Raw genomic sequence first — 25542 nt, 5'->3', positions numbered from 1 at the left:
CGGATAACAATAAATCGCTGGCTTCCTATTTCAGATTTATTACGAGGTATAGTTGAAAATTCATGAGTTAAACACAAACGCATGAAAGTTAACATGTGTTTGGTCATTTCTTCTTTGCCATGTTGATGGTTAGAACTGAAATAAAATGTTAGTTGGTTAAAATAATTATAACCCTAACCCGTCATAAGTAAAACAAGAATAAGTAAACGCAGTAACCCTTTAACTACAATTGAATTTTAATGGGCTTTTTAAGGGACTATATGGCATAAAAAGTTTAGCAAACAGTCATACAATGATTCCCAACACCATAGCGACAAACATAAGTATTTTCAACAAACCTGAAATTAGATAAAATATAATACGTTTAAAAGAAGCTTTATTTTTCCTCGGCAGTGTTTTTGTATTGGTACTGATGTAAACTTTATGAAAATCGGTTGAGAAATGAGCAATGTACAACTTAAATTCAATGTGAGTGCATGGCCGGTTTAATGAGAACGTCGCTCTTTCAAATATAGCCGCCACGTAGACACGTCTGCTAATCAGACTGCTACACTGGCGTAAACATAGTTTACATCACGTTTATGTTTTTTAATTGTTTGCCCAAGAGCGTTGACTTTTTCTTTATGTGGCATGTATTTGCCTCTAGGGGGCGACATTTGGTCATTCAAAATGACGCCATTTCCGGTTAGGCGGACCACGCAAGCTAGCTAGCTTACTTAGGTTCTTTTCCTGCCAAACTGTTCGCGGATCACAACGTGTCCCGACAAAATGGCACTCTATAACTTCAAGAAGATCATGTTGGTTCCAACAGCCAAGGTAAGGGACCTTTGACGACGTTTGCTTCCCGAATCGTTCGTGTTTTTATATCATAAATGTGGATAACCCGAACGAAACAGCACTTTGGCAGCTCAGTCGGAAAACACGTGCAGGGACGTAAGGGCTCCCAACGGGTTATAGTCACGATTAATTACATAGATTTGGCGATCATCACACCACGTTGTTATTCAAACAATGTCACAGAGGAAACGCCTTTTATTTCAATCAGACACGAAAATGCCTCCATGTCTCAATTTGTTGGAAAAAGTCCACGATCGTGCCTGAAAATATGACGCGTGTCAGTCTATCACGGAAATTTTTGTATTGTAGTTCTGAAACGTAGATGACAGTGATTGAAACGTGACCGGCGTGATTTTGTTTACGTTTACAAACAATGAAGCATCGGTCTGGGTTGTGCAACCATCAATGGACATTTTGACAAGGGATCATTAGACTGATCTGCTTTCAGATGTGCACTAGAAGTCAAAAGAAAAATAATTTAGGAATTGATACCTAGAAAATCTACTCAAGTACAGTAACTACGTATTTTTGCCTTGTTACCTCCCATCACAGGATTTATTCATACAAACCCAAATATATTGAAGTAGTTGCTGATACCAATGGGTTGTTTTTTTATATGAGCCCCTGGGAGTAAAAAATCATGTTTGTTTCTGCTTTCAAATCTCAGAATTCAATTTACAGGTTATTTACAGTATATGTATTTCTGAAGACATGTTCCAAAGTGTCACTTATGTTTACTGTTTCTGTACCCCTTGTAGGATTTCATTGACATCACTTTATCCAAAACGCAACGGAAGACACCCACAGTGATACACAAGCATTACCAGATCCATCGCATCCGCCACTTTTACATGCGTAAGGTGAAGTTCACGCAGCAGAACTACCATGACCGTCTCACGCAGATCCTCACCGACTTCCCCAAATTGGACGTGAGTCAAAAATTCCTTTGTGAACTTGAAGAAAAATCTTGTCAAAACTAAGTTGCGCTGATTTGGTGTGATTTGCCGCAGGACATTCATCCCTTCTACGCTGACCTGATGAACGTGCTTTACGACAAAGACCATTACAAGCTGGCCTTGGGTCAGATCAACATCGCCAAGAATTTGATTGACAAGTATGTTTGTTGTTGTTGAACTTGCTAGAACAGAAACATAGCAATATCTTTTTTTTTTTTTTAAGTGTGGCTAAGGACTATGTGCGCCTGATGAAGTATGGAGATTCTCTTTATCGCTGCAAGCAGCTGAAGCGAGCCGCTCTTGGTCGCATGTGCACCATCTTGAAGCGGCAGAAGTCCAGCCTGGAGTATCTGGAACAAGGTAGCGCAGTCAGGGCTGTACAACATTTTTATTTTCCAGAGAGAACTTTAAGTTGTTTTTTTCATGCAACTGAACAATGCCTGAAGAATTTTTATCAAATCACCTTTTCCCCTGTCTGTTTTCTACAGTTCGTCAACATCTGTCCCGTTTACCCACCATCGACCCCAACACCAGGACGCTGCTTCTTTGTGGGTACCCTAACGTTGGCAAGTCCAGTTTTATCAACAAGGTGAACTTCTTTTTCTTCTTCCTTTTGGTTTAAAACCTTTGTCTAAACATATGGAGACACATGAAAACATTGTGACTTAATGTTCAGGTGACACGAGCAGACGTGGATGTGCAGCCTTATGCCTTCACCACCAAGTCGCTGTTTGTGGGTCACATGGACTACAGATACCTGCGCTGGCAGGTGACGAGCACCTTTACTCTTACTTTGGAGTACACGCTTGACTCGGCTCGTTCAGGAACAACATTGTAGATCCCTAAAAGGCACGAGCTTGAAAAACACAGACAACACACTCTGTGATATCAAATTAAACTATTCCTGTCCAGTTTGGGAATTCAATAGTACCTCAGGATTAGTTGACCCCCAAAAAACACGCACAGTTGGGCCATAGTTCTGATCACTTGAATTGGATCATGAGAACTTCATTACAAAACCATTTAATTAACAACTAACACTGAAAAACATTGCGATGGGTTTAGAGTTGCTATTTTGCCCTTGCTGTGAAAATAATTGAGAAATACTGCCCCAGAAAAATAAAAGAAATAACATCCAGCACTGGATATTGAGTTGCTGTGGAGTGTTTGTAAAAGTCTGTTTTGTTGTGCGTCTGGCAAAGGTGGTGGACACCCCGGGAATCCTGGACCACCCCCTGGAAGAGCGCAACACCATTGAGATGCAGGCTATCACGGCCCTGGCCCACCTGCGGGCAGCGGTGCTCTATGTCATGGATGTGTCGGAGCAGTGCGGCCATTCGCTGGTCCAGCAGCTGGAGCTCTTCAACAACATCAGACCGCTCTTTGCCAACAAGGTGCCGACTCGGCCCAACGCCGCTTTGTTTGCCGCTAGTCCCTGTAACCTTTGTGCGCTCGTTACCTGCAGCCGCTCATCGTGGTGGCCAACAAATGCGATGTCAAGAAGATCAGCGAACTGCCAGAGGAGAACCAGGTACATTTTTTTTCCCACGCTGACAAATCTCTTTGATGGCTATTTGTTCTTTTATTTGCATGCAAAGTTTAAATGTGCCTACTGACATTTGAGGTTGTAGTCGGCGTTTGTCATTCGCCTTTGCCGTTTTCTTTTGTTTCAAACATGGCATTGGCCTTGTGGTCATATCGTTGGCCACATATTTTAATTCCTTAAATTATTGTTCAACATTTTTGGAAAACAAACGCTACTTTTTCGAGCACATTTTGGTGTTTTGAAGGGTTCTTTTTCCACTGTGTTCACATGTACACACACCAGGGCCGTATAAAAATAGTTTTGTTTTGTTTTTTTTCCCCAAAATGATGAAATATGGCTTGCATTTATGTATGTGTATGTGGTTGACACTACTACGTAATAGACGTGAAATTTTAAATTTGATAGAAGTGGCCTTAAAAGGTGATTTTTTTAATTGATTTATTTTTGGGTCATGATTTTAGTTACTTTTCATGTACTATTAATATATTTAAAATCACACCAATCTCTACTCTCCTCTTTTCTGGGATTGGCCATGTGACATTCATACACTGAGCCATGATTTGTTGATACCTGTGTACATGTGATGTCATTTTTATTTAAGAGCAAGTGGCAAAATGAATGTGTTATCAAAGGTATTTAATTGCACATAAATTAATTTAGTTATATATATATATATATATATATATATATATATATATATATATTATATATAGACCAAAAAAATCTACATTTCACAGTAGAAATGGCTGAATAAATTTTGTGACCCTTCATTGATAGTTTGTATAGGCCCCTAACAATGCTGTCCATGCGTTTTTTTTTTTTTTTTTTCCCAGAAAATATTTGCAGACTTGTCTGTGGAGGGCATCCCCGTCATCGAGACCAGCACGCTAACCGAGGAGGGTGTCATCCAGGTCAAAAATGAGGTGAGACATTTTTACCAAAACACCCATTTCTGCAAAATCGTGACAGAAGATTGACTTTGACAACAATTCTCGCTTTTTGTGACTTCCAACTACAAAACCACAAAAACTAGTATGTGCTTTTAAGAGCAAAATGAACATTTTGTGGTGTTGTGCGCCTCAGGCTTGCGACCGTCTCTTGGCCCACCGTGTGGACAACAAGATGAGGAGCAAGAAGGTTCACGACGTCCTCAACAGGCTGCACCTGGCCATGCCCATCAAGAGAGACGACAAGGTTGGACAAGTGGAAAGCAGACATCAGAAAAGTCTGTATGCTGTGCACTTGACTGGTTTTTGTTCTGCAGGAGAGACCGCCATTCATCCCAGAGAAAGCTTTGATGCGCAAGAACGCCATGAAGGTGGATGCTCCCAAGCGCAAATCGGTACGCCTGTTTTATAAATATGCTTAAAGGCATTTAAGTGAAGATTGTATGAGTAAAAAAATTGACACCAATATTTCCATTGTGACTGCAATTGAATATTAGCACCAAATATTGCATATCGGCATCTTTGAGAATGAACAATCTGTATTGATCCTTAAAAAAAGATCAACAAAAGATCTTGTTGTAGCTCATGTTGGTCAATAAATTGAATTAATTTGATTCACAAATGGAAATTTTGAGTATGGACTAAATCACAAAATTGATATTTTGTGGGAGAATGCTGGATGGGAGGTTTACAAGATGCGTTTAAAATAGTCGCTTCTAAATTTTGATGAGTTAATGGCTCAGCCATATGTAGCATTCTTTTCTGATTGAACAATTTGCTTTCCAGGAGAGAGATTTGGAGCTGGAATTGGGAGACGACTACGTGCTGGACCTTCAGAGTAAGCGTCGTCATCGTCGTCATCCTCACCAGCTGCTGCACAGCCACCCTAACAAATGGCGCCTTTGTCTTTGTCAGAATACTGGGACCTTATGAACGATGACGAGAAACACGACAAGATTCCCGAGGTGTGGGAAGGCCACAACATTGCCGACTACATCGACCCCGGTATTATGAAGGTCAGTCACAAACATTAGCCTGCAAACTTCATCAGTTCAAATCCGCTAACAGCAGCAAAAAGCAGCACAATTAAAATGAGCTCTGCTTGAAATGGCTTGGTTTTAAGGGGCATGTTTTTTTCTCATGCAAATGCTGGATACAGCATCTGTTACTGTGATTGGAGCTTCTGCAACTCAAAAGCGACAAATCAAATGCAAAAAAGTGGCAAAAAAAGAATCAAACTTTTATTTAAAAAGATGAGGTCTTATTTCATGGCAAAAACCAGACATAGAAAAACTGGTTTTACATTTTGTGACTGTTCTGCAAATCAGAAACTGGAAGATCTGGAGAAGGAGGAGGAGCTGAAGGAGCGCGCCGGCGAGTACGACTCGGATGACGAGAGTGAGGACGAGGAGATGCAGGAGATCCGCATCATGGCCAAGCAGATCCGCGAGAAGAGGCAACTCACGATCTTGCGGTCTAAAGAAAAGGACGTGCACAGACCACGCATGCCCAGGACCGCTGTCTCGGTACCAATGCCCAAATTGTCAACACGACGAAGAAAGCTATTACAACTGCAAAGAATCTTACAGTATTTTGTGATGTCTTGTTAGGTTGAAAGGAAGACTTTGGAAAAGGAGATGGGCGATCTCGGTCTGGACATGAGCGACAAAAACAACGTGAGTAAGCGGCAGGCGGACTTTCCCGGGTGGCAAACACACGCAGACCACTTCAGACTTGAATTTGTTGCTTTTCTCGCAGAGTCACTATGCCCAGAAGGCCCGCCGCTCCCGCAGCGTCACCCGCAAACGAAAGCGTGAGGAGTCGGCGCCGCCGGCTTCCAAGACACGCAGCCAGAGTGCCTCTCGGCCTCCGCGGGACCAGTCCGGATTACGAGATGCCAAGGTGCGCTTCGGGGCTCAGCGTTGCTAAAATGATCACAGTTATCTGGATTATTTTCAATGGACTCGTGTTCTCAAATTTGTCTTTGTTAATCAGATGGTGAAAAAGACCAAGATGATGATGAAGAACTCCCAGAGGGGTATGAACCGCCAGGGCAAGAAGGGCGAGTCAGACAGACACGTGTTTGACCTGAAACCCAAACACTTGCTGGCTGGAAAGAGGAAGTCAGGAAACACCAACCGCAGATGAACAGTAACAACATGTCTCTCTGGACTCTTGCGGCATCTGAAGGAGGTGCTGCACGCTGTACTTCTACAAACAGAAAAAAAAACACACAAATCATGAAATCTTAATTTCCTCCCATGTGGAATATTTTAATAACTTGTTGACAGTGGCGGCTGCTGAGTGGTTTGCTGTTATTGTGCTCAAACACTTAACTGCCGGAATAATTTACATGAGTTTATGTTGGATGAAGTTGATGTTGGCCCATAAATCATAATCAAACCCCAAAACAGCCTGTCTTCTTTGATGTTCTTCAGTGTATTTATGAAAAGACATAAACCTATACAGTAAAGTGTTTGAGTTTGTGTACTCTTATACCAAAAGAAAAAGTATTTCTTCCCAATGGATTGAAGAACTCCACCTGGATTTTTTTTTTTTTAATCTGCTAATTTTAACTCAAAGGTCGCTGTGATTAAAATCAAATTGTGAAATCGCTTTACTTGACAAATCAGGTGCTGAAAAGCGCAAAAATCCCGTGTTCTTTTATTCTGAAAATCCCTTGCACCGGAAAAAAAGCGCCTTGTCAGTCGGCGTCACCTCCTAGCGTCCATCAAGAACCAGGGCGTCTTTTTCTTCTGGACAAAACATTCGCTCACTGAATAAAATGGTGGATTGGCCCTCATTCCTCGGAATGTTTCGGAGTTCGTCGCCACATCTGTAGATTTTGAGGTAAGTTGAAGGACGCATTGACTCCTACATTAGCATGTTATTAGCCTGTTAGCATTCTCTGAAGCTTAACTGCGTGAACGTTAGCTGGGTTCGCTTGACCTCTTGTCCTCTTTTGCGTCTAATTTTGTCGCGTTTTCTAATTAAAAGTCTCTATCCTATTTTAGTATCCATTTTCCCCTTTTGACTCCATGATAAGCATTGAATGTTGTGCTATCATCCCGAGTGAGGTGATTGACAGCTGCAGCGCATTTGACTGAAAAGTCGCATTAAAAGAAATGGAAATACGAATAATGTGTCTATACTGTTTCTTCTTCAATCTCACTCAATCTGAACATAATTTGCGTAGGAAACGCTATATAAGCATCCATTTTACAGTGTTCCCCCGGTATAGGCGTAAAAGCTTAGCCCGAGCCTGAATGTAAATATCAAAAATCCGCGTATAAGTGATGGCCGTCAGAAAATGTTTGCAATTGCTTGTTTGTGTAACAAGTTTGTTTAACAAGTTGTTTTTGAGCTGGAAAACATGACTGGATTTTGATTCCAGATATTGCAACGTTCCAATGTCATTTCTTCTTGTCTCCTGGTTTCAGACTCTGCCACAGAGGCGTTTGGGAAACAGGAGAGATGCCGGTGGAGAGTGTTATCAGCGGCAGCGGCGGCAGTAGCACCGGCGCTGTCCGGCAGGCCAAGCAGAAAAGGAAGTCGCACAGTCTGTCCATTCGCAGGACCAACAGCACGGAACAGGAACGAGCAGGCTTCCTTCAGAGGGACTTGCAGCTGGACACACAGGTCAGCAATTTCTAGTCTCCCAAATTTCACACTTGACACTTGAAAATTCACAAAAGAAGTGCTATCTTACACATAGACTTCTTCCTTCCGTATTTCGTCCATCGTCATTCATTCATTCATTCATTCCCCGGTGGTGACCTTCATTGATCGTATCTTGATATTTTTACTTTGTTGATTCCAGTCATGTGATAATCTGGAATGTTTGGCCAGAACAGAGGTGAGTCGAAGGCCATAGTTTAACCTCCCTTTGTACTCTATTTGTAATCATAAATGATTATTCTCTTGACTATTTTGTGTACTGTATATTATGCTAGGCATAGTTTAGCTGTGATGGTGTCCTGTACATTTAGTCTCCTCTTTCAACTTTAATTTAGTGCGTTGTGGGTACGTCAATAGATTTAGGTGTTTTGTATTGACATGCACCCTTCTTTTTTGTCCCCCCCGTTTGTGGCTGAGTGTCACACTTGCGGATTGAAAAGCTCGCTATGTCTGATTTTTAGCAACACGCCACTTCCACACGGCAAATAATGTGAAAAAGCTATATTGACTCAGTGGTTCTCAGGGGATCCTTACAAGTTTATTCCTCGATAGATTAACACTTTTTGTAGAGGCGTGTAAACTGTTTAAGTCGTTTCGTTTTGAGCTGTACACGATGTTTCCATGCTGTGATGCAGGACTCCAAGCTTCCGGTGTCACTGAGGAGCAACCTGGTGGACCTGTTCAGTCAAATCGAGAGGGAGTTTGAGAACCTTTACTTGGAGAACCTCGAACGTAAGCGCTGTTAAGTCGCATAATATGCATGAGGCTGCATTTCAAATGGAAAATACGATTGACCCTTGAGCTTGGGTCAAAACCATAGCTAATATAGAAAGCTTGCTTTGGATCATTGGAGCTTTGTTGCCATGACATGACATCTCAGAGCTTTTTATGTGGGCGTCAACGACTCTCAACTACGTTGCGTTTGCTCAACAGTTCGCCGAGAAATCGACACGTTGAACGAGCGCCTCGCTGCGGACGGGCAGACGGTGGAGGGTGCAGACTTGACCAAAGGTGCTCTGAAAACAAAAAGTGAGTCGCAGTTCGAAGTATTTGTTTTCAATCAATCGCTCAATTCAGTGCAAAATCACCATGGTGATTGTCAGCAATTAAAAATTGACAGCAATTAAAACCTGTTTTCTTTTCTTTTACTGCACTGTGTGGTCCACACAGCGAGCCACAGCACCAGTCAGCTGTCCCAGAAACTTAAGACTACCTACAAAGCCTCCACCAGCAAGGTACCACTTTCCACTTTCAAGTCGTGAGGAAACGATTGGTCTGAAATGATCAGTTTTTTTTCGGGCATGGCTTCTTGAGATGTTTGTTTTTTGTATTATTGTTTTTTTTGTGAGTCACATCCGACTTGCATCAGAATTTTCACAGTTGTGAGAGACAAGTCTACCAAACGTCATGTTGACCTAGAGCAAAATGGTGATGTTGAAGAGCACAACAGTTTTTTTTTTCTGTTTGTTTTGTTTTTTTCTTTTTGCGGCCTTCTCTGCTCGTAGCCGCGTTCAAACTCTTGCCACGCTCCCATCATTGGCGGCGCCCGCAACTTCAGTGTGAGCGGCTGGGAGTTGTGGGGTGGAGACTCATGGGTAACTTGTCCATTTGTTTCCCTCCATCCCTGAACGCACCCTACCCCAACCAATGCGCAACGCACGAGCAGCCCGACAGGGGGCTTCATTCGCCCTCCCCCAGAGGCTTGGTCATTCAAATGTAGGAATTGACTTCATACAGTTCATAAAATTTTCATGATCTTATCACAACTAATCAACAAAATTCAGTTTTTTTTTCATGCTCCTAAGAATTTAAGAACATGACTTAAAGCTAGTGCACAGGGGAGAATGTATTTAGATATTTACATGATCAGGGATGTGTATCTAGAAGACGCCATTATAAAGTATTATTACATTCATAGCTTTTATCATTTTACAGATGTACTCGTCTAAAATGTTTTTGGCTGGAAAAAAAATTAAAACTCCAGAGGATAGACCATATAACATCATCTGTTTTATTTTTGGCTCATCAAGCAGAAAATTGCCTCACTAATGATCATTCACATCTGCACAAAGATTTACTAAAGGTATACGAGTTACTATTAGACAATTTAGCAATAAATTTCAATTCATTTTTCGTTCAATTTGAAAAGTGGTTCTACTGTATGACCGTCACAGCATTAAAAAACAATTCCATGTGATACAGAAACCCTGTGAAAACCTCACTTAAGAGTTTTCACGGTCCAGCAGGAGTATGCGTACCCCCATTTGAGAACCGCTGCTCTAGTTTGCTTGCTCTTATCTGAAACGCCATAGAGTTGCTTACACAATCGGCATCATCCAATCAATCGAAAGATTTTCCCTGGGCATCCATTTTGTATTCATCAGCAGCTTGCTACCTTTTTCACCATAACGCAACAGAATCATTGTTATTGTGGTAAGCACACAAGTCACCATCCATTCCTTGGCTTTTTTTCACTTATATCCTGCAGCCACAACTCAACATAAAATATTTACACTGCGTGGGAGTAAGTGTGTGAATGCTTGCGTGTAACATGCTTAAATTTAACTGTGTGTTAGCGATAGTTTGCGTGAGAGCGTGTGTGTGTATGTATGAATGGGTAAATATTTGCACGTGTGTGTGTTTTGTTTGTGACTTTTGAACACTGTGTTTCAGTTGGAATTTATTTAGTGGCCTGTGTCCAAATCCAGCCCAGAGTCCTCATTGTATCGTTCCCATCTTTAAAGTAAACACCTCCACTCTTCTTAATAATGACAATAATCATTTTGACGTGACTGACAGCGATCACTAATTGACGTGACACACATGTGACTTGGTTTTCGGTTGCCCTGGCCCCCAGTAATCCTGCTGTGCCTATCACCGCTTTGTTCGCTGGAGTCTATTTCAGGTCTATCTAAGGTTTGTATTGATAAACCTGTGACGCGAAGGCCATATGTTCATGATCGGATAATCCTTATTAAACCCTTGAATTATTAATCCTCAATGCTGCTGCTTCAGCCTTGGCTCAATAAGATCCCCGCTGAGTGCTCACCCTCACTTCCTCTCATCCGCTTCTTGCAGGGTTCCTATTCAAGTCTGCACACGCCTGGAGACAGGAAAATTACTTTCGAGATTATATTTCAACCAACTAAAATACATCATGTTTGCTGGCAAACTTGGCTTTTTTTTGACCAACCAATAGAAGTAGGGAACATGCTGAAGTCATGTGGTTGCTGTTATATGGGCCAGCACTACTGATCGTGAAGACCCCGGGCAGACTAAAGTCGACCTACATGGCACATAGAGGCTGAAATCTGATTGGAGGGGAGGAAAAAATCAAACATGCCTAATAAAGCAGTGCCAATAAATAAGGTGGGCTGAACTTTTAAAATGTGCATCTACTCTGGGAAAGAAATGACAGTCACACTTTAAAAATGTTATTTATTTACTGGAAAAATGTATACCCAAATTTTTGTCAAACTAGCCCATGCAAAACCAAAGGTTCCATCTGTATTTGTACATAGAAAACAATTCTACATCTGCTCAATTAAGTTTAATAATGAGCAACAAGTCCAGGAGTGTGTGTCGGATTTGTAGGAACCCTGCAAAACTCCCCACTTCCTCCAGTAGTTAACTATCTGTCTGCCCCTCAGATTGTGTCCAGTTTCAAAGCCACCACATCCAGAGCCGTATGTCAGCTGCTCAAAGAGTACGCGGGCCACCGAGATGGCATCTGGGACTTAAGCGTGACCCGGAACCAGCCCACCTTGCTCGGGACTGCATCTGCAGGTAACGAAGCACACCACCCTAAATTGAAGCATGTCCTTGTCTATCTGTGGAATTCTGATATCATCTCTGTACATGTACAATCATTTATGATTTACCTTTATTCATTTTATTTGTAGGTTACAGATGAACATTCATAAAATGAGTATGAAATGATGAAAGTATTTTTGGATAATGTTCAGTTTACTATCAAAATTGTTTCCTTTTAATGTGACAGGAACAGTAGTTTTCAAATTAAGAGCAAATTAATTGTAACACGAGGCAACTTAATGCAAAATTTTGTTTATCGCAATTTTCCAACAGACTAGTCAGAAATAACACAGATGATGTTACATTATATATCTTCTGAGGAGTTGCAATGTCAAATATGCCTAAAGATAGCACGATAAAGTAGTTCAACTGTTAATGAACCACAAAGCCCTTGTGTTTGTCTACATTAGATGGATAGATGGAAGAAATGTGATTTGAAAAAAAAAATCACCTGTTGCTTTTGTTTTGTATTAGACCACACAGCCATGTTGTGGAGCATTGAGACAGGCAAATGTCTCCTCAAGTATCTGGGCCACCAAGGATCAGGTAATATAAGTAGTGTCTTTTGTCTCTCAAATATGCACTTTGAAGAAATAACAAATATGTATTTTGTCCCTCTCAGTGAACTCCATCAAGTTTCACCCCACTGAGCAGATGGCGCTAACGGGTAACGGCTATTGCTAACATAATGACAACAAGCACGCACAGTTTAAATGACCACAAATTCATGGCTACAAAACATCCCCATCAACACAACAGTGTAGTCATCATTTTATTATATTCTAAGCGTAATTATCCATGTACACGAATCGAGAAACGCAATAAAGTTAACCACAGAGCGTTGTTCAAATGTCTTGATTCTCCTTAGCCTCCGGTGATCAAACGGCTCACGTGTGGAGATTCCTGGTGCAGCTGCCCACACCGCAGCCCGTCGCAGACGTCGCTGTAAGTCACAGGTGTCAAACTCAAGGCCCGGGGCCCAGAACCGGCCCGCCACATCATTATATGTGGCCCGCCAAATGCTAATTTGATTTCAAGTTTCTAGCTAAACTTGTCTTCAAAAACAACCATATTCTGTTCCCGATCTATCTTTCGAAGAGTTTTTATCAGCCTCTGTTTTCAAAACTAGGTAAAGATGTAAACCACCAAAAACGGCGTTTATTAGACACGTTTTTCTATTTTTAAGTCCTAAATTTTCAGGATTTTAGAGCAATTAAAGGAGTATGTTAAAATTGAAGCTTTTTTTAGACTATTTTTAGATTTATTCCGGCCCTCTAACAGACACTATAAGTACAATGTGGCCCACGATAAAAATCATTTTGACACCCTTGCAAGTGTCACTCTTAATTTGTTCTCATGTACCCATATTAGGTAAAAATCCAGTGCTTCTTAAATGAGGGTATATGAAATTTTAACAGGGTTTCTGCAGGTAGCAGCAAAACTAATTTCATGCTTTGTAATGCCGCGGGAGGAAGAGTATGTTTTCAAATTAAAAGCAAATGAATTACAACATGACGCAACGTCTTGCTAAATTGTGTTATCGTGACTCCTTCGCAAAACTCTCTTCCTTCAGGTTTTTACGACTGTTTATTGTGATTTATGCCACATTTTTTGGCAGGCGATGTTACGCAATCTATCTTCTGGTGTTGCTGAATAAGATACTCGAGATACCAGTAAAAATCTAGTTCCAAAGTTGAGTAAATCAAACACACGTGGCGCAGAACTGAAAAAAATGTTGACAAAAAAGGTGTGTGCCATTTTAAAGAGTGTCAAAATTTACGACTCAACGCCTGATTTTACCACCATTTCAGCAGCCGCCCTGCGAGGATGACGTGGACTTCTCCGACAAGGACGAGGCAGACACGGAAGGGGATGGGTCCAACGAGTGCCCGACGGTGCGCGTGGCCAGCACCACCCTGCGCAGCCACCAGGGCGTGGTGATCTCCGCCGACTGGCTGGTGGGCGGGAAGCAGGTAGTGACAGCGTCTTGGGACCGGGCCGCCAACCTCTATGACGTGGAGACGTCGGAGCTGGTGCACTCGCTCACCGGTACGATCCGCGGACGACTCGGCGTGCGAGCCAATATCCTTCCTAGAGTGTGAATCCACGTGGTGGCGCACGCAGGTCACGACCAGGAACTGACACACTGCTGCACTCACCCCACCCAGCGATTGGTCGTCACCTCATCTCGGGACACCACCTTCAGGCTGTGGGACTTCCGAGACCCGTCCATCCACTCTGTCAACGTCTTCCAAGGACACACAGAGTCTGTCCGCACGCACAATTTGTCACTATACACGAGTGCTGAAACGAGTTTTTTTTTTTTTTTCTTTGTTGACACTAATTTACAAGTGAACTAATTTTTTACTGTTACGAATGACTTCGATGCTAGTCATGTGTAGATCGGATGTTGTTTGACTTTCTTTCTTGCTGCAGCACAGTGACGTCGGCCGTGTTCACGGTGGGAGACAACGTGGTGTCGGGCAGCGACGACCGCACCGTCAAAGTGTGGGATCTGAAGAACATGCGTTCACCCATCGCCACCATTCGCACCGACTCCGCTGTTAACAGGTACCAAAACGCACTGAGCTTCTTTTCCATGACATTGCCGTTTTGGTGTGCTATAATCGATTTTTCTATCAATATTCATTAAGTGATAGCTTCTATAATGGTTTTGTGTAATGAGAAAAAAAAAATATATATGTACAAGGGAAATGTCCCAACATTGGCTTGTGACCAGTCATTTTGTCTCATGTCCTGATATTGACTGGTAAACAAGTCCAGTGTGTATCTGGTGTAGTTCCTGGTTTGCTGTTTATGTATATGTGTGTTTGCGTATGTGTGTAGGATCAGTGTGTCAGTGAGTCAGAGGATCATCGCCCTTCCTCACGACAATCGGCAAGTGCGACTTTTCGACATGTCCGGCGTGCGCTTGGCCAGGCTGCCGCGAAGCAACAGACAGGTCAGAATGATTTCACAGATGAATAAAAAAATGAAACCCAAATTTAGTTACAGACCAAATTATTGTGCGGAAATGTGCCTTTTGATTTTTACATCAAAGGCATTTCGCATCAAATGGAAAGCATTAAAAGAAGACATTAGGGAGCTGAAATTTCACCCAGACGGTGAGCACATATCATCACACTTGCCATTGCTTGGCAAAATTCAGCGAGAATGACGTGGAAGAAAATTGCCAAAAAACAGTCAAAATACTGCACAAGGGTTTAAAAAACTGTTTTTTGGTCGTTTTTGGTTTTTCAAGTTCTTACTGGAACTTTTGTAGACACTTTCAAAGAGGATCATTTCAACATTGTAGGGTTAAAAAGGGAAAACGTTCAACTCGGCCACATCATTTCCTCAAATGAAGGTTCCATTGATCACCTGTGGTAATGTAATAAAGACACTGAACATGAGACTATTATTCAAATATTTTTTTGTGTTGCTTGATTGAGCTGAAATGTCAGTTGGTAAAATGGGTTGTCTACGGCCATGTTTTTTTTAACACGTTTTCAGCTCCATAACCAGTGCAAAGCATTTTTTAGATTAAAATTAAATACTTCAAACAAAATGCTTTGCACATCCATATAAAACTTTTAGAAAATAAAAGTACACAACATTTTGTGAAGACTCACGAGAACACAGTTTAGCAATGAGTTGTTTTTATGTTCCAATTGATTTATTCTTAGTTTGAAAGTATATTGTTCCTGCCACTACATTATTTACGTCATTATTTGCTGATACTCACAGAAACATATTCACACATTTTACGTATTTCCTGAAGTGCCTTCACAGACACCCAGGGGAACCTGTACCTTCGCTTGAGAACTGCTGGAGAACAGCAGAGATTCTCAAATAAGGGTTGGAGTCCACCTGGGGTTAGTTACATGGAGGCGTTTCAGAGGTTATGTAGGTACAGTAAATCGAATTCAATGCTTTTTTTATTTTTTTTTGCTGTAACAGGAGCAGTACTTTTTCTTTTCAAATTAGTAGCAAATGAATTGGAACATGAAGCAACATAATGCAAAATTATGGTGACTCCCCTCCGCTCCTCCCTTTTAAAAATGCTAAGCTTTTTATTGGGCTGAAAAAGTATTTCACAATTGGTATATCGCTGAAAATTAGCATAAAACCACTGGTCTCACTGGTGTGTGTTTCCCAGGGCCACCGCCGTATGGTGTGTTGCTCCACATGGTGCGAGGACAACGCCTCCTGCAACTTGTTCACGTGCGGCTTCGATCGGCAGGCCATCGGTTGGAACATCAACATCCCGGCCTTGCTGCTGGAAAAATGAGCCCTGGTCACAAGTTGGCTTTCCCGGGCCACGTGTCACGTGAGTTTTCATACGCGCGACAAAGGCGTCGTGATCGCCGCAGCTCAACTTGCGAGCAGGAAATGACAGCGATGTACAGTGTGTCCATATGTGTTTCAAACAATGTGACATCGATGGAAAACAAGCACAGCACACGCTTCAGTTAGCAAAACCTCACAGCGCTTTGGTTTTATTGTAGTTGACGAAAATGACGATAATTCTCCCTTTTTTTTTTTTTCAATACACTCCCCCTGGTCACATAATTTAATGAGTTCCTTTCTACGACCGACTTCCTGTGCCGTTTCCAGTATGGATCCTTGAGATTTGTTTTTTTAAACTATGACCGGTTATGACGATCACGCCAGTCAAATTTCAATAGAAATACAATACAAACATTTTCAAGATAAACACATATGCCAAAATATCTTTTGGCCCTGGAATTTTTTTTTAATACTGCAATACAAAGTATGAGCTTAGATTAAACAGGTTGTTTGGTCATACTAAATTTAATATATTTTTCATACATTTTGCTCCCTAGGTGGCACATGTGAGTAGCAGTAGCAGCATCGGATTTACTTGTTTAGGAACTCTTGAGATACCCTGCAGTATTTAACATGTTGCCACATTTGTATTAGAAACTAATGAGCTGCCCCCTGCTGGTGTGGAGTGTCATTTATTTTTTATTAACATGAAAAAAAAAAAAAATCACACATATCAAAGATGTGAAATGGTCTATTTGGTGCTAGAAAGACACTTTTAAAATAATGTGCGTGGCTGTGTGTTTGTGCCAGTGTGTGTGTGTGTATTTTTTTTCTTTTTTTTTTAAACATCACACATTTAATTTCCTCTGCGGAAAGCTTCTCAAGAAAAAAAAAGGACAAAGTCTGCAGTGTCACACTTAGTGAGGACAACTTGTCTTTTCTGGATGACTTCAAGTGTCAAAATTAATTAATTAATTGTCAATCAATCAGCAATTCCACCATCATAATAATGTATGAAATCCAAATGAGTAACTTATCAAATGTGGAACTGCTTCATAAAAATACCTATTTGTTTGTATGTTGGAAAAATATTTAAAAAAAATATTCATGAAGCATTGGAATGCGAATCATTCAAAAATTAATCAAATGATGTAATAATTGTTTTTTTTTTTCATAATAAATGAATTGGTAATGTAATGAATTACATGTATAATTGATTACTTATGTGTCATTTGCTGGCACTTTTTAGTCCTCTGTTGTCTTGTTTCCTATGAAATTTAATATATAAAGAATTTTATTTTGTGTTTAATAGACACCTTATCCCCAACTTGCTATTTGGCCGCCGTGACACTGAATATCAATTAAAGACAAACACACACACACAAAAAAAATACTGTTAAGACTTCAATGTGCAACCTGTCAATTAAATTGGATGTTTTATTATTGCTCTGCTCTTATTCAATAACCACTTAAGTCATAAAATGTAATCGTAAGAAGAAAAAAATCAACCATTTGGTTGGATGTCATGTTGCAGACTTAGTTCTTTTTAAAGGAGGGGAAAACATCTTCTCCTCTCTGTGTATGTCAGCATAATGCGCTAAACGAGTAAAATGTTACGATTAAGTGCGGTTTTGTCATCAATGTTATATTTATAACATGTCACTTCGTTACATCAATCATAATAAAACTAGTTGACTGACACGTTCTTCCTGACTTCTGTCTCCCTCTGCTGGACACTCACAATACAACACACGTTTAATAATAACGCCTAATATTTTATTCATTTATCTATAAAAATAGTCATGGAAAACATTGTCTATGACATTCAATATTTCATACCAATATAAGTGATTTTTGTAATACATATTTTCGTCCTGTAGGGGTCGCCAGCGGTTCGTGACAAAACCATGTTTCATTCACACTTTTATAAAATACGAAAACAAAATTGAATATATGTTACAGAAACATATACGGAGACATTAGAAATGCGTGATCATCACTTCTACATGTTTACATGATAATAACTGAAGTATTTACGGTCCCACGCTGTCGTCTGCTCCCTGAGCGATTTGCGTTAGTTTTCTGCTCCACGCTCCGAGTCCCGCGTCCCGCACGGCCTCGCCGTACTGCCGCACGGCCTTCTGGTACGGACCGGCCGCCAACTTCCACGCGGAGTGCGTCCTCTGCATGTCCTCTGACGTCCAGTCATTGAGCTAAGGATGAGACACAAAGGCAATAAGCATCTTCATCGGGAACACTAGGGGGCGCTCCGACACCAAAAAAAAGTTTTTTTGACATTACCCTATCAACACTATACAACTATATAGGGTTGCACGATTACGGCCAAAATAATAATCACAATTATTTTGGTCAATTTTGAAATCATGATTATTACTCATGATTGTTCATTCTGTTTGGTCAAAGTCTATTTATTGACCATTTTTTAAAAACAAGCAGGATATAAACAAGGCTTCAAGGCTTGATATTTACAAATAATAATATTAATAATAAACTCAAATTCACCCAAGACATAGCAAAAAACTTGGTGCACAGGACAACACAGTTAACTTACTGAGTGCAAACCAATGAAAGAAATGAAGCCTACTTAGAACCAAGCAAATTATTTACTTTTAAGCAAATATTAATTCATTAGCAGTTAAAATGTCATTTTTGGTCATTTCGAACCGAAGATCAGAAGCTTTTTTCATGCAAACATCACCCCCTGGTGGTAGGATGACAGTACTTGATTTAATCGAGCACTCCCTCTGAAGTTGGCAAATATTTTATAAATCAGGCCAAAGCGCATGTTCGTTCTCTTTCTTACGCGTCTATGCAGATGCTCCCAGCGAGTGAAAAAATGACATCCGCTGAGTCTGGACGGCGTCCCGCAGCGGCGCCGCAACCCCGATGATGTGCTCAGCTCCTCCGCGTCGTTGTCGCAGGCGCTCCAGTTTACACTAACGCGCGATGAATTCCCGCGTTTATGCCGCTCGCCCATTCCTAGACCTGCAACAAAGATTTCCACTTCCAGTCATCTACCGATTTGCAAATTTTTTTTACGATTAATCATTTTCCTCATTTGATTCTCAGAGGTCAAAGTGCCTACAAGCGAGCAGCGGCAGTTGTCGGCAGTAGGGGGCGGCGTGGCGTTTATTTGGGGTGAGGCGGCGAGCCAGGACTCGCTGCAGGTGGCCGGTGTGGCTCAACGTGGCCACGGTCAGACTCCGAAGGTACACGGGCTCCACCAGGTGAGACAACAGCGCCCCCTGCAGCCCCACCGCGCACCACCTGTTACACACGAAGTGTGTGAGGAGTAAGAAGTCCAAGACATACGAGAGTCCGCTAAGTAATCTAAGTAGGTCTAAGACTACGAGTAGTTAAAGTCCGATATGTTGATCCCAAATAAAAGAGGGATCACATTCAGTTTTGTTCGTACACCAGTCAAATCCAAGTCTTGTCTGACTGAAAACCACATTCAACATTTACTTTCAAACGGGTCAGTTTGACCCACAACATGATAGGAGGGTCATGACTAAAAAAGCCCCCTCAATGAACCTCCAGTGTTGTTTGCCACTCACTTGGCTATTTTGTCAGTGCAGGACATGCTGACTCGAGGTTTACCCAAGGACACGCCTCCCCTCTTCTGATTGGCTGACTGAGCTGTGATTGGTAATGTTCCCTGACCGCCAAACACCTTAGTCCTCAGTCCGCAGCGCAACGTGTTCGTCACCGTGGAAGCTAATGACACACAAACACACACACAAGGTTACTTGTGATTTTTTTTTTTTTTTTTTTTACTTAATTTGTGGATTTACACATGCTAGATATATACCTCACCAGACTCAGACTTTAGTTTCAGTTTATTTGGACTAGTCTTGGATGTACAGTGGACCCCTGTGTTACAGCGTCCCTGGCCTACGTTATTTTCATGTTACTGAGTTTTTCGTCCCCTCTTTACCGTATTTTCCCAACTTTGCCAAAAAACAACAACTGTCATGACCCTAGGGGCTTGGCTGTATGTGTTGTTTTGCCTCCATCTGCTGGCCTTTTTAGGCAATTGCACTTATTTACTATTTTTTTATTTATGATGTTTTCTGATTGTATTCATGTATGTTATATATATGTAGCACTTATTATATTATTTTGGTACCAATTTTTAATATGTATGTAAAATTTTGATGTTTTTATCTGGGGTTCGAAACGCATTCGCTAATTAACATAGGTTTGGATTGCACGCCATACGGTGAATTTGTCATACGAGCCCAGAACGGATTAATCTCGTAAAACGGGGGCCCACTGTACATTTATTCAGAGTCAGGCTTTGTTAGACACAGCTGAGAGTCTCACGGTTTTCATATGGACAGTTGAGCCTTGCATCTCCACATGGTGACGAGCTGACAAACATGTGGAGTCCGACGTGGTCTCGCAGCCTGAAGGCCTTTCGGCGACCGGTCGCTGATTCAAAGATGGACACCGACCCAACGTTAGTCTCATCTGGAGGACTTTGGGAAAGTTTTTACTGTTAGATTTACTTGTGGATTTAGACTAAATTTACTAATAGTTTTAGACTGCTGTAGTTCAATTTCAATTAGCCCTTGGGCATAGACTACACTTGGATTTACTTAGATTATACTTAATTTTACTATTCTCATCTTAAATTAATTTACCGTATCAGGAGCATCTCCAGTTGATCGTACAAGAAGCGCAAGAGCGCCCTCCTGCATACAACCTCGGCATGACAGTCGTGAACTGCGCTATCATCGTAACCGGCGGCATCCCGGTCCAAACACTTGGTCCCCGTTGCCATGGAAACCACCTCAGCTGAGCTCACCTCAAATCCTGGAAGCAAAGTTATTCCACTTCTTCAGCTTGCGTAACAACGGCGACTTATTAGCCTTCTTAACCGTGACAACCTTTCGTCATGACGATGGCGGCCATGTTGTGTGTGGCAAGGCTTTGGCCCATTAGCTGCTGACTCTTTTGTCTTGCTAGCTGGAAGATGGATTCTGCAAAGAACTTTAAATGACAACAAGTCAGCAGCAAATAATAATAAGGAACAAATGTTTACATGAAAAACTACACCCGCAAATGAATGAGTGAGTTTCGGTGGCGACAGTGACACAAGGTCGTGTCTTGTGAAATAATTATCTTTGGGATTATTTTGCCGTCACGGCGTCTTGGTCGGCTGCCCAGCCGCCGCCGTTGCTAATCTTCGCTAATGACGAGCGCTAATGCTAATGTGTCACGGCGCTTGATTGACAGTTCATGCTCTAAAATCACTTGTATGTTCCTCCATCATCGTGTCAATCATCGATACGCGCGGGAAGGATCCAGGAAGGCCGCAAGGAAGTAAAGGAGTGAGAAAAGGAAATGAAGGAAGAAGAAAATGTAGTGAAATGGACTGGCTAACGAAAATACACATAGAAGATTGAAGGAAGGATGGAAAGAAGGCAGCAACTGAAGAAAGAGACCAATCAGAAAAGAAGTGTGACTGACCTGAGGCAGTTGCTGTTTGTCCCTGCGGAGACCCATCACTTTCCTCTCAGGACCGACGTCATAGAGCCAGCGCAGAGCGGCGGCGGCCGCCCGGGCCTTGGCGGTTCTTTTACTGAGACTGCATCCTTCGAACATCCGCCCATCCACCCGGACCGCCGCGATGAAATGGCTCTCCAGCCGACCGGGTAGTTTTTCAGTCAGGCAGAAGTAGCGCAGGCTCGGTCGCAGTCGGCTCAACAGTCCCATTGGACCAAGACGTCCCAAGAGACAGGAACTGACTACTCCCCTTGAACTGGATTGATGGTCACCTCGAGGGGAAACCTCACTGGTCCGCTTTTCACTTTCTGCCCGAGGAACAAAAAACGGCAAAGGAAGACTTATTAACTGGCGAAGAATCCAATTGCCATCCATTTTAAACATTTGAAATAAAATTTCTATCAGAGAATTCTTGCTCACCTATGTGCAAGCGATTTATTCATTCAAATCCCATTTAAAAAGCAAAATAACACAAACATCTGTGAATGAATAAGGTGTTCGGGTACGTCCTACTTGGAGGAAGTCCCAAGGGAAACGCAGCACAAAAAGGAGACGCTATATTTTCCGACTAGCCTATGAACATTTTGCGATCCCCCATCAAAATGGATGAAGTGACTGGAGCGAGTAGTCTGAGTGACATCCTTGGACCGTAGGTAAGGTGAATAAGATTGATGGACATTTGAAAAAGTGAAACCTCAAAAGATAATATGCTGCATTATTTTCTATTATTCCGAAACTTTTTTTATTACTACAAATTCATGCTATCATCATAGCTACCTTCTTATACACATAAATGAGTGATGTTGCGTCCATCACATACCCGTTAGCTTTACTTTTGGCATATTTTTGGCTCCTGTGGCTTCCATGTAGAACATTTGCGACTGATCCAAATGATCCTCCGTGAAATCATCCATGGTGCTGCCAACGCCATCAGAGCCTGCGTGTGGGTACTGGGCAAAAGACTTGAGAGCCAACTCGGCCACTTTCATCTTTTTGGTCGGTCCGCTGCCCTCGAAGTGGAAGCTGTTGACGTTCACACCTGCCGCAATCATCTGGGCTTGCGCTGGGCCCCGCAGCTCATTCTGCTGGATCACTGAGTCGGTCTTCCAAGCGGGCGAATTGGGACGCTTCCCCTTGGAGGCTGCGGGTCCTAGTGTGCTTGGTGGCTTTTTGGAGACGAGGTGGACCATTTGCCCGTGAAGCTTCTTTGCCTCCTCGCCACTCCTACCTGACAATACAAAAAAAGCCAGTGAAGGAAATTGGAAAGAATGAGATTTAAAGGGACAGTGTGTAAGGTTTTGACAGTTTTTCTTTAAAAAGGGATAAATTAAATGATTGTAAATCTCAAAAGCTTGCAAATTGATGTGTTCTTAATGACCACTAGTATGTTTTAAGTATAATCATAGGTATAGTTATCATTAAATTATATTACATGGTGGCACTTCTCCGGAGGCGGCCATGTTTGTTATAAAGACGGAAAATGGTAAATGCAGCACCTCCTGCTGGCCGTAATGAAAAACTGTAAATCTTACACATTATCCCTTTAAATGACAGCAAGTGACGCAAGTAAATGAAAATGGGGCTGAAAATAGCAGCTTCCATTTGTGAAATGAACAGAAGAGGAATTACTCAAGTGACATATGGTACCCAAAAAAAAAAACAATAATCTCCTCGTTTTTGTTTCAATTTAATAACTTTCAATTCATGCCAGAAGAGAAAGAAACTAAATATGCTTTTTGTTATTACGGTTTGGCTTTTAAAGTCAAATCAGGAAATTAGATGGAGGGAAAGACTGGACAAAGAAATTAATTGTCCAAGCGAAGGCAATGATTAGCTAAAAAATTGAATGAAAGTGTAAACAGGAAAAGAAGAACACAGCAATTTTAAATAAATAAAAGGGAACGAAAGACAGAAGAGAGAAAATGAAGGAAATTGAAAGAAGGAAAGGAAAAAAAATGGAAAGTTATCGAAAAGAACTTCAAATATAGCGGCTATATCGTTAGCGTCTGCTAAAGTGGAGCAAAACAAAAGTGTGTGTTGCGCGCGTGTGTTGCGCGTTAATGAAAATGGAAGTTGGATTAGTGGGGGAAAAAACACTTTGAATAAAAACGGAATTACAAAAAAAAAAAAAGGAAAAAAAGGCCATCAAACTGTAATCTGCCGCTTTTTGCCGGGATTAGCAAACGCACAACAATGGGGCACAATGTCACGCTAATCCCGCCACGCGCTAAAACCGCTGATGGCGTAATTACAACGACGGGTGGCCATCTGCCTTCGAAGAGTGGTCACTTCCACGAAAAACTTCAGTTGGAAGTTAACATGCTTTGGCGACCAGTCTTTTATTTTTTTTGTCAGTTAGGTTCAGATCTTGAATGGCGACCGGACCATAAATTAAATTTCTTGAAACCCACTAGTGACCAATTGTTTGTGCTATGGGTCCAAGGTTTTCATGTTTATTGGTGACCAATCAGTTTTTGTGTATATGTGCACCACATGATCTGTGGTGACCGTTCTATATTTTTTCTGTCAACACTTTTTTTATAACCTGGCTTCCAGTTCATTTTTTTGCTGATATGAGCCTGATATCGATTGGCGACCTGTCTATGAATTCCATCTACATTTCCTGAAGCCCTATGGTGACCAATCAAATATTTGCCATATGGGCTACTTCTACTCATGGCCGGTCATTTTTTGTCAATATGGGCCCAGTCCATTCATTTTCTGTAAATGCCCTGACGTGACCTGGCGACCAATCAATTTTTTGTCTGTATCTGCTCTGACATTGAAAGCAACCAATAGTGTTTGTCTTAAGCTGTTATCTCATTACCTGGCGACCAGTCCATCGTTTGTTTATACATCTCTGGTTTTTACCATTCTACAAATTGTCTCAACATTTCCTGAAACTCACTGGATCCAATTGTTTGTCATAGGAGTTGCGTTTACTGGTGACCAATCATTTTTTTGGTCTAAATGCGCCCTGTGTTTGGCGACCAGTCATCGTTTTCCTGTAAATCATACGACATTACCTGCCAACCACTCCACTGTCCTGGTTGACAGTCGGGACATGTAGTGACAAAAATTGTTCAGTTATAGCTGTAATGCAAAGCGACCAATCCATAAATCAGCTCAACATTTTCTGAGACCCACTGGTGACCGATTTTTCGGACTTAATGTTTACTGCCCCCATCATGTTTGGCGACCAGTCCATCTCTTGTCTGTATTTTGCAACCATCATAATTGTTTCTTGATTTTTACTGCCAAGCAGTCCGTAAATTTTCATTGCATCAGTTGAAATCCACTTGCGACCAATCAATTGTTTGTCATTATATCCTGAATCCATCCATTATGATTTATAAATCTTATTGGTGCCTGGTATCAGCGACCTCTACAAGTACCTGATATCTTAAAACGAGACCGGTATCGGCGAGCCCGGTATCTATACTCGCTCATTCCTTAATGATGATTATTTATGATTATTATTAATCAAAATTGATCTTCATGGTTCTCTTTAATGTAGCAGACTTCTGTTTACTAACATAAGGAACCAAAAAGAGGGAAACATAAAAGTTCTTCTTTGTATATGAATAGTAGAATTCTGGCATTTAAAAAACTCCAAAGTTGACATGAATTCGGATCCTATTGAGAAGTATGAATTACGAAATGAAGTCCAAGTACTCACCTGTGACCCTACTCCTCCTCTTCCTCTTCCTCTTCCTCACATCTGCAACTTCATACATGTCCATAACGTGCGCTTAATTAAGATTATGAAAATGAGTGATAATAATACACACTTGTTCTAGGCGCGTGTTTGCGTGGCGGGTTTGGGGAGTGAGAGGAAGCAGCTGTGCAGCCACACAAACACAGGCCACGCCCCCTCACCCTTGATTGATGGGTTGGTTTGATTGACAAGCGAATGAAAAATGGTTCTGGAAAAAAATGAATT

The 25542-nt window shown here is 41.5% G+C and overlaps 3 protein-coding genes across 9 annotated transcripts; 2 read left to right on the top strand and 1 right to left on the bottom strand.

The window, feature by feature from the left end:
* The first annotated feature begins 681 nt into the window (after nucleotides 1-681).
* gtpbp4 (GTP binding protein 4) lies at nucleotides 682-6697 on the top strand. The gene is made up of 17 exons (XM_088430329.1): nucleotides 682-816; nucleotides 1596-1766; nucleotides 1848-1951; nucleotides 2017-2153; nucleotides 2282-2382; nucleotides 2470-2562; nucleotides 2996-3187; nucleotides 3259-3324; nucleotides 4173-4262; nucleotides 4423-4533; nucleotides 4604-4681; nucleotides 5073-5124; nucleotides 5202-5302; nucleotides 5615-5812; nucleotides 5897-5962; nucleotides 6045-6188; nucleotides 6282-6697. Exons 1-17 carry the CDS (start codon nucleotides 769-771, stop codon nucleotides 6432-6434), a joined length of 1905 nt encoding a protein of 634 aa, XP_088286455.1. The 5' UTR covers nucleotides 682-768; the 3' UTR covers nucleotides 6435-6697.
* Nucleotides 6698-6990: 293 nt separating this feature from the next.
* LOC148414484 (WD repeat-containing protein 37-like) lies at nucleotides 6991-17773 on the top strand. 6 transcript variants are annotated; one of them, XM_088429626.1, is made up of 16 exons: nucleotides 6991-7136; nucleotides 7727-7925; nucleotides 8107-8142; nucleotides 8600-8696; nucleotides 8898-8993; nucleotides 9135-9199; nucleotides 9470-9559; nucleotides 11615-11750; nucleotides 12252-12323; nucleotides 12400-12444; nucleotides 12646-12722; nucleotides 13592-13826; nucleotides 13902-14043; nucleotides 14214-14348; nucleotides 14625-14739; nucleotides 15937-17773. In XM_088429626.1, the coding sequence occupies exons 2-16, from the start codon at nucleotides 7761-7763 to the stop codon at nucleotides 16066-16068; spliced, it is 1638 nt and encodes a 545-aa protein (XP_088285752.1). In that variant the 5' UTR covers nucleotides 6991-7136; nucleotides 7727-7760; the 3' UTR covers nucleotides 16069-17773. The 6 variants fall into 6 exon arrangements, with proteins under 6 accessions (XP_088285752.1, XP_088285751.1, XP_088285753.1 ...); XM_088429625.1 differs by having other exon boundaries at nucleotides 13589-13826; XM_088429627.1 differs by lacking the exon at nucleotides 8107-8142 and having other exon boundaries at nucleotides 13589-13826.
* LOC148414483 (inactive double-stranded RNA-specific editase B2-like) lies at nucleotides 17487-25421 on the bottom strand. Of its 2 annotated transcripts, none has more exons than XM_088429623.1 (10): nucleotides 25279-25421; nucleotides 22420-22827; nucleotides 21564-21907; nucleotides 20981-21083; nucleotides 20735-20906; nucleotides 20415-20569; nucleotides 19646-19805; nucleotides 19174-19355; nucleotides 18892-19073; nucleotides 17487-18280 (listed from the first exon to the last, which is right to left on the bottom strand). In XM_088429623.1, the coding sequence occupies exons 1-10, from the start codon at nucleotides 25340-25342 to the stop codon at nucleotides 18101-18103; spliced, it is 1950 nt and encodes a 649-aa protein (XP_088285749.1). In that variant the 5' UTR covers nucleotides 25343-25421; the 3' UTR covers nucleotides 17487-18100. The 2 variants fall into 2 exon arrangements, with proteins under 2 accessions (XP_088285749.1, XP_088285750.1); XM_088429624.1 differs by having other exon boundaries at nucleotides 22420-22823; nucleotides 25279-25411.
* Between the last annotated feature and the right edge of the window lie 121 nt (nucleotides 25422-25542).

Source organism: Hippichthys cyanospilos, chromosome 12, assembly GCF_059441005.1.
Source record: "Hippichthys cyanospilos isolate Australia breed blue-spotted pipefish chromosome 12, RoL_Hcya_1.0, whole genome shotgun sequence".
In the NCBI taxonomy this organism is placed as follows: Eukaryota; Metazoa; Chordata; class Actinopteri; order Syngnathiformes; family Syngnathidae; genus Hippichthys; species Hippichthys cyanospilos.
This window is presented reverse-complemented; position numbering and strand designations above follow the sequence as displayed.